This window comes from Terrapene carolina, unplaced genomic scaffold, assembly GCF_002925995.2.
Source record: "Terrapene carolina triunguis isolate 2854851 unplaced genomic scaffold, T_m_triunguis-2.0 Scaffold66, whole genome shotgun sequence".
In the NCBI taxonomy this organism is placed as follows: domain Eukaryota; kingdom Metazoa; phylum Chordata; order Testudines; family Emydidae; genus Terrapene; species Terrapene triunguis.
Genome location: NW_020664417.1, coordinates 61,477,077 through 61,488,261, shown reverse-complemented (window position 1 = coordinate 61,488,261; position 11,185 = coordinate 61,477,077). Strand labels below are relative to the sequence as shown.

The following is an 11,185-nucleotide window of genomic DNA, read 5'->3' as shown; positions in this document are numbered from 1 at the left end:
GGGGGGGGGGGGGGGGGGAGGGGGAAACCGCGGGGGGGGGGGGGGGGGGGGGAAATGGTGGGAGAGGGCACACGTTTTCCCAGGGCCCCTGGCCAGAGCATCTATTGCCCCCCCCCAAGGGGCTGGAGGGGGGGGGGGAGGTAGCCCCGCTCGCTCCTACACTTACCCTCCTGTCATTGCCCACCCACCCTAAGTCGGGGCCCACACAAATGTCCCAGCCTGGCTATGCCACTGCTGTACAGACTGGGCCAGAAACAGAGGGGGGACCCAGATGACATTGCCACTCATACCAGCTCCAGCTGAGTCCCAACCACTACCTGAGATAAAACAGGATTGGACAACAGCAGCAACTCCAGCCCCTCTCACTTAACTTCTTTTCTTTTCCCCAAAAGAACAGTTATTACCATTTTACTATTACGGTATCTAACCGACTGTCCAGTAAGGTTTTTTTTCCTTCTAAAAACTCTCCAGCTAAAGGGAAAGGGAACAAGGAATGTTGTTAAAATGAAAGGCTTAATATTTAACAGTTATAGCATGTGAAAGGTTTTTTCCTTCTTTTCTGTATCTTTAATAAAAAATTTAATGGATTTTTAATAGTGTATTTCCCAATGTAGTAAGCAGGCTGAGATCTCTACTTTTAAACTCTGAACCTTTTGTAACACAGTTTCATGTTGTACAGTGACCAAGTTATGTTAACACCTTTGGTCCTATTTTCCATCTAAATTCATACGACAGGCCCCTTATCACCACACTATTTGAGCACCTCACAGATTAATTTTTTCTCCTCACAAAACCTCTGTAAAATAAGGGTACCTCACAGGTGGAGAATTGAGGCATTAAGGCCCCAATCCTAAAGTTAAGCACATGTAAATATATTTGCAGAACAGGCCTAATAACTTGCCTAGGGTCCAAGAAGTCCATGACAGAACTAGGAACTGACCAGTGGTCTCCTGAAGCCAACTCCAGTCCTTCCTCTAATGGGGCCCTGAGAGGGTTATCAATAATTCAGAGTATAAGAGGATGATGAAGAGGAATTCTTAACATTCTGAAATAGAGACTACAGTAGCACCTTGCTGACCTGCAGGCTTTATAGCTCATACACACACAAAAATGGTCTCTCCCCAGCTCTAATATTTAAAAAGGACAAGAAGAGGACCAAAAAAAAAAAAAAAAAACCAATCTATTTCTACAGTAACACCCAAGATTACTATAACAAAGATTAGAGAAAGTAATATTTTAAAGTTTACTTTGTGCATCTGAAAGCACTGTCAGTAGAGGTGGTCAGAATGAGGGAAAATTCAAGGAATTTTTCCAATTAAATTTCACTCTCAGCAAAATTTTAATTTATCCATTGAGTCACTTGAGCCCTGATCCTCAGAAGTAATTAGGTACCAAACTCCCATTGCAATCACTTGAGAATCCTGGCCTTGATTCTGCAGTTTCTCCTGTCTGTGTGTGTCATTCATATAGAAAAGTGGGGGAGAGAAATAATTTTTAAAAAGGAAGTGTGAGCAGAAGATTCAAGCAGGAATGTATCTGAAACTACTTTTAAACTTTTTTTTTGGTCTAGATTTCAAGTTGACACTGACTCTTTAATAGCAGATGCTGTGATTCTCTTTCTACCAGAGCGTCATTACAGAATGTACATTAGCTTATAAAGTATAAATTAAAAACAAACCTATAGCTGGCAGAATAAGGGCTTGATCCAGTTGCCGATGAGTTCAATAGGAGTCTGTCCATTGACTTTAATAGGAGTTGAACTAAACAGAGATATTGCATCACAAAGTGTACTCTGTTCTTTAAAAAAAAAAAAAATTTGTACTTATGGGAGTTCACAATAGTGAACCCCTTTCATTAGTGTGAATTAAGGAGGTTCTCCTTTAAACACAATTGATGCTCCAGCTCTTCTCCATTAGTAAAAAGTTTCTTCAATTTTGGGAGGCAACATAGCTTAATGCAAAGGTGTCTCCAAAACTCCTAAAAGCAATTAAATAATCCACCACATTCTCTTGAGTTATTTTAAAATTTAGTCCAGATTTCTGTTGTTTAGTAGGGTTATAGAAACAATATAAAATGCAACTACTTCAACTCCAGCAGGAGGATCAGTGACTTAGAAATCAGTTTGAGAACACAACAAACTAGAAAGAGAGTGATGTGTTCTAGATATTCTATAATAGGATGAAGTCAGTCATTAGTGCCCTTAATCCTGTACTCTTTCACAGCTGCACTTGATCCAGCACCCCTGCTGTACATCCTTGTTCAGCAGCCCGGTTGCAGAATTAGTATCTCCCCCCAAAATGAGCTGCTTGTTCACTTGCAACATTCCTGGATGTAGAACAGCTGGCACTGGACTTGTTTTGACTTACCTCATAGGAAGACTTGAAATGATAACCATAGCTCGTCCCACAGAAAGTTTTTGTCTTAGGGCTAGATCCACAAAGGGGACTTAAAACATTACGCATTGCAACGCTGAGACTTGTGCCCTGCCACCTACTGGAGTCCAGAGCTCCAGAACAGGCACCCACGCTCCCTGTACAATGCATGGGGAGAGTCACGTACCCAACAATGGGATCCACAAAAGCCAGCGAGGAGCCACTCAAACTGAGCCAATAAGAAATGCCAAGGAAACAGGTAGGCCCTGAACACTCCCCTTCATTCAAAGGGACTAAGGCACCTAAATCCAGGCTGGAGGGAGGCAACCTCCTTCGGCTGAGGTGCTTTTTTTGGGGGGGGGTGGAGGGCACACACACAGGGGATGTCATTGGAACAGGGACTTGAGTCTCCACATCGCAGGTGTGTGCCCTTACTAGTGGCCTATAGACTTATTCACTCTTCTCCTGTCCTACTGATTATTAACTATTTCACACCAAGTGGAAGATCTTAAACAGGGGGGATTAAGAGAGCCTCCGTTGCACCCCCAGTACCCTCAAGTCTAATGGTTAGGGCATTCACCCGAGAGGTTGGAGACCCTGGGTTTCCCACATCCTGGTTGAGTGCTTTAACCACTGGGTTAAAGGCTATAAATGGGGGAATCAATAGGTGGGGCAATACCTATTTTGAGGATTCTGCTGGGGCTTAGGCAAGAGCGTGGCACCTGGGTATCAAGACTTATGCAGCTGCGTACATGGCCCATGGCCTACGGACTTTAGGCACCCCTACAGGATAAGGAGGCAGCTGAGCAGGGGTTTTGAGGATCTACATTTTAGACTTTGGCACCTAAATCCCTTTCTAGTTCAGCTCTTACTGCAGATAATTAAGTATGTTTGTGTAAAGTTTCAGGTGTTAAATGATTATCATAATCTTATTGCCATATGCACCAATCGCTTACAGCAATAAAAACATTGTTCCATACTGCACCTTCAGAATATACACAGCCAAGTATTACATTCATAATTGCCAAGCACTTTTCAACCCCTGAGCCCACGTTACTTAGGGTTTTGAGGCCTCCATGCCCTTCTAGCCATAAAGAAAATGAAGGGTTCATGGGCCCCCTGACAACAACTCACAATACCCGTCGGTCACAGCCCCCAAGCCGAGAACCGACAAAACAGATGGAATGCAGACTTTATTACTAAAAAGTATTTAATAGCACAGACCTATTAGGACAATGAAAAGTAGAAATTAAAGCAGAAAAAATATCAAAACAAACAAGACTTATTCCTGGTAATCAGAGTGAGGTAGCAAGCTGACTACTTTATGAAGAGTCATGGGTAAATTCTTGCAGATTCAGTGGGAAGAACATCTGTTTCCAGCTCGCATATGGTAGCAGGAAGGGGAGAAAAGGACCACTGAGTATCCATCATCTTGGACGGAAACATTTATTTTACTCAGTGCTGAGCAAGAGGAGAAAGCAGGAGAGCCAAATGCTTCTCTCTGTTTAAGACAGTAGGGTGGCAACACTGAAACAGAGGAGAAATTTGGCCCCAAAAGTCTAATTAAATCCATAATTTACAACTGACAACAGATGCTATACGGTATGTATAATAGAGCCGAGACCAAGGAATTATTAAGGACATAGCTGGTAGGTCAGACTGTCGTTGCAAACCCACTGCAGAACTATCACCGAATTAATGGCAGACATGGATCTAGCTCCCTGACACATTACTAAACATTTATATTGCATCAGTGCCCAGAGGTCCCAATCAGGATCAGGGCCTCATTGTTAAAACCAGATCAATATTCTATTTAATGGCTCAATCCAACTCTGATTAAAGTCAATTAGAATCTTTCCACTGATTTTCACATGAGTTAGATCAGGCATCTAAGACAACAAAATTACCCCAGAGTCAAATTAAAATCTTCAGCAACACCAATGACATTACTAAGCACCACGTATTCCTGGATCAAAACAAGAACAATTCTGTTAATTACTTTTGGCCTTTATGTTGTTTATAAAATTTAAAGTGCAGCTTGTGAATATTTCTAAAAACAAAAGTTCGCAGTCTGAAGTAAATGTTCATAAAAAATTGATTACTAAAACAGTCAGGCCTGTACAGTCTTCAATAACTGAAAAAAAAAAAAAAAAATACAATATTTCAAAAATAGAGAGCTTAGAAAATTTGGGTTCACATGTACCAGGTACACGGCTACCATTTCTAATGTAAAATTGTTTTACAATTTAAGAACAATATCTTCTTAAAAAAAAATTCACACTGGTCCATTGTGATACTTCAGTACCTAGTAAAACTTATACTCTGGGTTTTTTGACAGGTGGGTCCTGCAGGCTGAACTTTGGAATTTCACATGAAGGAGCAAAAGGAATTCTTTTTGCGGACACTTTCTTCCCAATTGTTTCAATCTGAAAGAGGAAAGAAAATTTATATACTATGTAAAGCTTGTGCAAAAAGAATCTTGTCAGCCTGTGAGGAATCTATGAACCAGTAAACTTGGGGGCTTTGCCTAAACTTGTTATATACATTCAGTGGATAATAGCCACATTAAGTGGTTGTATTTCTAATTCAAAAAAGAAGTTTGTCTACTAAAACTGATCTCTCACTTTCCACATGCAAAACAAGCCCTTTAAGAATTGTTACAGTAAAGAGACGCCTCAATCCTGGAAATATTTAGCTATGTGCTTAATGCTAGGCAAGTGAATGTTCATTGACTTCAATGAGACTGCCTACAGGAGGAACATGAAGTAGGTGCTTAAGAGTTGCTAAAATTTATTTCAAATCTTAATTTTAAACTAGGGCTGTCAATTAATCGCAGTTAACTCACTTGATTAACTCAAAAAAATTAATCGCGATTAATCGCACTGTTAAACAATAGAATACCAATTGAAATTTATATGTTTGGATGTTTTTCTACATTTTCAAAGATATTGATTTTTATTACAACACAGAATACAAAGTGTATAGTGCTCACTTTATATTATTATTTTTATTACAAATATTTGCACTGTAAAAATGATAAACAAAAGAAATAATATTTTTCAATTACCTCATACAAGTACTATAGTGCAATCTCTATCATGAAAGTGCAACTTACAAATACAGATTTTTTTTTTGTTACATAACTGCTCTCAAAAACAAAATAACGTAAAACTTCAGAGCCTACAATTCCACTCAGTCCTACTTCTTGTTCAGCCAATCACGAAGACAAACAAGTTTGTTTACATTTACAGGAGATGCTGCTGCCTGCCTCTTGTTTAGAATGTCACCTGAAAGGGAGAACAGGGGTTCGCATGGCACTTTTGTAGCCAGCATTGCAAGGTATTTATATGCCAGATATGCTAAACATTTGTATGCCCCTTCATGCTTCGGCCACCATTCCAGAGGATATGCTTCCATGCTGATGATGCTCATTAAAAAATAATGCGTTAATTAAATTTGTGACTGAACTCCTTGAGGGAGAATTGGATGTCCCCTGCTCCGTTTTACCTGCATTCTGCCATATATTTCATGTTATAGGAGTCTCGGATGATGACCCAGCACATATTCATTTTAAGAACACTTTCACTGCAGATTTGACAAAACGCAAAGAAGGTACCAATGTGAGATTTCTAAAAATAGCCACAGCACTTGACCCAAGGTTTAAGAATCAGAAGTGCCTTCAGAAATCTGAGAGGGATGAGGTGTGGAGCATGCTTTCAGAAGTCTTAAAAGAGAAACACTCAGATACGGAAACTACAGAACCTGAACCACCAAAAAAGAAAATCAACTTTCTGCTAGTGGCATCTGACTTAGATGATGAAAATGAACATGCATCGGTCTGCTCTGTTTTGGCTCGTTATCGAGCAGAACCCATCATCAGCATGGATGCATGTCCTATGGAATGGTGATTGAAGATGAAGGGACATATGAATCTTTAGCGCATCTGGCATGTAGCCGGCGTCGCAAGATATTTACAACAGCGCCATGCAAATGCCTGTTCTCACTTTCAGGTGACATTGTAAACAAGAAGCGGGCAGCATTATCTCCTGCAAATTGTAACCAAGGATGTTTGTCTGAGCGATTGGCTGAAGCAGGACTGAGTGGACTTGTAGGTGCTAAAGTTTTACATTGTTTTGTTTTTCAATGTACATAATTCTACATTTGTAAGTTCAACTTTCATGATAAAGAGATTGCACTGCAGTACTTGTATGAGGTGAATTGAAAAATACTATTTTTGTTTTTTACAGTGCAAATATGTCATCAAAAATAAACGAAGTGAGCACTGTACACTTTGTATTCTGTTTTCTAATTGAAATCAATATATTTGAAAATGTAGAAAACATCCAAAAATATTTAAATGGTATTCCATTATTGTTTAACAATGCGATTACTCACAATTAATTTTTTTTAATCGCTTGACAGACCTATTGTAAACACATGAATACTGGTGCTTGGTTTTTAAACAAACAAACAAACAAACAAAAAAACAATGCAACTCTGCAAAGCTAAGAGTTTCAAACTTGTTTTAACTAGCCAAACAAACTAATCAGGAAACTTGTGTATACAAAAACCAGACATCGTCATTTCCACATGGTGAGCCTGATTTGCCTCTCACTTACACCCATTTAATTCCATAGACTTCAATATAAATGTTCCCAATCTACACTGGTGTAAGAGGAGAATTAGGCCCAAATAATTCTGCTCAAGAGTGGACTAGATTAGGGACCCAAACATTGAATAATTAGAGGTGTATCTTCTCCTCTTGAACAAGAACTTATCTGTTGCTTATCTTAGAAAAGCTAACTACTACAGCTGGGCACACAGAAACAATAGTTGATTCTCCAAGCCACATGATAAAGTGGACCAAATAGCAATGTGCTAGATAAAGACCTCAATGATGGATAATTTTACACTTCAGCATTTACTAAATTCCACTATAAACGCTTGTCTAATTTGGTTTCTATGTTTTATTCAGAATTTATTGAGCCTTGAAGTGATGAAATACTTGTGTCAGGAGATCATTCACTCAAATTTTAATAAAAAGAACGAGGAGTACTTATGGCACCTTAGAGACTAACAAATTTATTTGAGCATAAGTTTATCTTCCTACTGTATTTTCCACTGCATGCATCCGATGAAGTGGGTTTTAGCCCACGAAAGCTTATGCTCAAATAAATTTGTTAGTCTCTAAGGTGCCACAAGTACTCCTTGTTCTTTTTGCTGATACAGACTAACACTGCTACCACTCTGAAACCTGTCAAATTTTAATATTCATCATTCTGATGCTGCCAGAATACCAGCTATGGCCATGTCTGCACTAGGGGCCTTACAGCTGTACATCTATACCACTGCTGTAAGGTCTCCTGTGTGGTAATTAAACCACCCCCAATGAGCGGCGGGAACCATGACGCCAGGAAAGCGTCTACCGCTGACATAGCACTGTCCTCACTGGCACATTTGTCAGTGAAACGTATGTTGGTCGGGGGGGGGAGGGGGGTTGCCTGGAGGGTGTTTTTTCACACCCGACTGACAAAAGTTCTAGTGTAGACAAAGCCTATGTCTAGTAAACTAATTTGTCTGTGTTACTGAATGTCGATGGAACAGCCTGATGTGGCTTGGATTTTAAAGCAATATCAGTTTACAACCAGAGCTGTATTGTAGGAAAAGTGTAATCAGTGATGGGCTTAATAAAAGGACCTTTACAGGTTAACTCTAAAGCAAGGTATTAAACTCACATACTAGATTCTTCTTGTGATTCGACCATACTTCTCCAAAAGGAAAAACAGCTAGTTACCTGAAAGCCTATGACTTGTAGCTCATTATGAAGATCATCAAGAACTCTCCTACCATCAAAGATGAAAGCTGGTTTCAGCATTTTTTTGTGAATGCGTTCATAATCCAGTTCCTGTAAATGACCCACAGAATTTGCATAAGTGTCAGAATTCCTCTTACCTTTAAAAAACAGGGGGGAAAAAAAAAAAAAAAAATCTTTTTACCTTAAACATGTCCCACTCAGTGCAGATAACCAGGGCATGAGCGCCATCACAGGCTTCATATGGATCTTTACTAATAGTGACCAGACGAGACACTGCAACAAAAAAAGGAAAATGAAGCATTACGCTTCCCCATTTCCTGGCAGCATTCTCATGTGTACTCCCTGATAGGAAAATTTCCCTGTGAGCCCTACTCAAACACAAACTTTCAATGTCAACAACACCTGAACATTTTCCCCTTATCTAAAGGTCCTAGAGCCTCTGAAGGCAACAGCAGCAGTGGGTATACAACATCTCTATAAGGTCAGGGCACTTACTTGAATGCCTAGGTTAGGCACTTAAGTTTGAAAGTTTTGTTGCAGATTCACTAAGGAATTAGAAGTAATTGTCCAATACTTAGATCCAGACATGGATCGAGCTCATTGTAAAATAATCAATATTGAGTAGTGATAATAGCAGCACAGTGCTTTTCAAACACTCCATGCACATTTACTATTTAATACTGCATACACACTACATGGCTTCTGTTGGCCGAGCTCACTGCACATACCAGGGGCTCCATGCATTCCTTCATAAGCTCCCTGTGTACCATCCCACCTCCTTCTTCATGCCACGGTCTCTGTGTGCCCCCCATTTCCTCTTGTACCCAATACCAGGGTCTCTGTGTGTCTCCACTCCTCTCTTTATTCTTTATTTATTTTCTGTTAGGGCATTCTTGAATTATAGCATTACAGACTTAGACCAAGTCTACATTAGAAGCATTTTGTTGGTATAGCTATACCAGTATAATACAGTAGCAAAGTGTTCCTAGTGTGGATGTGATTTTCTACAACCCCCAAGAGCCCATGGAATTAGCTTCCAGAAAATTATAATGAGTTCTTCTCTAGACTAGCCAGGCACAAGACTGAACAGGTACCAGGTAGGAACCTGGAAGGGGAGAAGGAGCTGGTCAAATGACAGTAGTCTCCTTCCTCCCTCCCTCCCCTTTCCCACCTTCTTTTTGAATTGAAGGAGACACTCTTTACACAGCTTTAAAATTAATGTGTCAAAGGGGACAGACTTGCACAGAAGTAACTTTCACAAATGCAAGCATTTTAGAAGCTATGAAGAATTAAGTTAAAAAACCAACTTGACAGTGAGCCTTTTTAACTGAGGCAAACCCCTGATTTAATAATTTAACTCAGCATCCATCTCTGCCACACTGAAAGCAATTTCAAGAGCACTGGATGGATTCTGCCTGGTGACACACAGCAGAAAGATAGAATTTATGAGAAGCAAAATTCCCTCACCTTGGTCATCTTCTGAGACACCTGGGTGTGAGAGATCCAGGATGATCTGTTCCCTAGGTACTTTAGGGTCATATATATGGAGTTTTGCACCTTCATCCATTAAATACTTGCTAATGTAAATACTGGAAGACTCTCTAAGAAAATAAGTCAGCCAGTTAATGGAAGTCTTCAGACAAACATTTAGATTTATTTAGAACAACATGAACAAATACTCAGAAATGAGCAGTACCAAAGCTTTCAAACTGAAATTATTGAATGTAATTCCAGTGATAACACATGGCCCCAGGAAAGTAAATCATCAGTAAAAACATAAAAATAGAAGAGAGTAGTTTAAAGGATTAAAAACAAAATTTTAGTCCCAGCCACCAAAGAAGAAAGCCCTCATTTACAGTGTTTAAAAAAATATTTTTAAATCTATTACTATAATCTAGTTCAGTCACAATTTAATGTGCAATTTGGCCAAGTAGTCTGAATGGGGCCAAAAACCACACTCAATGGGGTGTAACAGGGTGGTAGATTCCCTGCCTGTGAATACAGAACTCTAGCATCTGAATTTAGGGTGACTCAGCAGAAACCTCCTGCGTTATGGTTCTGAGTAATTACGAGTAGGGCTCCATGTCCATCATGGATTCCGTGACTTTTCGCAACCTCCGTGACTTCTGCAGGGGCCAGCGTGGTTGACCCCAGAGCTGCCCAAGCAGCTGGCTCTGCGGCCAGCAACTGGAGAGGTCGCCGGCCAGAGCAGCCCCGGGCAGCAGTCGCCACTGGACCCCTCCCCCCCCCCTCCACATTTCAGCCAAAAGAAATTGAGGGGCATCTATTTGATCCTCTTCCCCATCTACACAGTTGTTTTAGCTGTGTAGATGGAGTGCAAGATTAGATAAGTCATTCCAGCACGCCTTATGACAGCATTAATTAGTTTCATGCATTTTGTCACCTTGTATCTCCTGTATCCTTTTTGAATGCAAATCCTAGAATAGCAATCTTCTTGTCAGTGACCGTGTTAAACAAGCTGTCAATAATACGGGAAGCAAATCTCCTTCTCTGGTAATCATTCATGTCTATCACCTGAAATTATGCAGAATATGGTGTTATGAATGAGGTTACACTTGACCAAAGAAATGCAGCGTTAATAGTTATTGGGGAAAAGAGTGCCACTGCTAAGCCTCTGCTCCTGATAAAAGCACTTAGTTAAAACTGAACTTAGGCAGATGTACATGTTTTAAATATTAACATGGTTGCAATTTCTATTTTTAATAAGTAAAATATGAGTAATTGAAGGACTGATCCAGCTTTTTTTAATCACAGTAACAGAAAACAGTAACAGTAGTCTTAATCCTGATCCCATTGAAGTCAGTGGATATTTTCAATTGATTTAACATTCAGAAGCTACCAAGAATCAAATTCTGCTGTCCTCATTAGTAAAACATCCAGTGAACATTTACTTAAGAAAGGATCTTGGAAAATTTTGTCCCAACTTTAGGTGTTGCCAGGGCCGGCTCTAACTTTTTTGCTGCCCCAAGCAGCAAAA

The 11,185-nt window shown here is 39.9% G+C and overlaps 1 protein-coding gene across 3 annotated transcripts in view; it reads right to left on the bottom strand.

The window, feature by feature from the left end:
• Positions 1-3,564: 3,564 nt before the first annotated feature.
• The window catches only part of UGDH (UDP-glucose 6-dehydrogenase), a 21,027-nt gene continuing 13,406 nt past the window's right edge, over positions 3,565-11,185 (bottom strand). For all 3 annotated transcript variants that reach the window (XM_024211712.3, XM_024211713.2, XM_024211714.2), the window contains exons 8-12: positions 10,592-10,722; positions 9,655-9,788; positions 8,369-8,460; positions 8,167-8,277; positions 3,565-4,798 (exon numbers count right to left, since the gene is read on the bottom strand). In XM_024211712.3, coding sequence (XP_024067480.1) covers positions 4,688-4,798; positions 8,167-8,277; positions 8,369-8,460; positions 9,655-9,788; positions 10,592-10,722 — 579 coding nt within the window. In that variant the 3' untranslated portion in view covers positions 3,565-4,687. The remainder of the gene's footprint in view (positions 4,799-8,166; positions 8,278-8,368; positions 8,461-9,654; positions 9,789-10,591; positions 10,723-11,185) is intronic.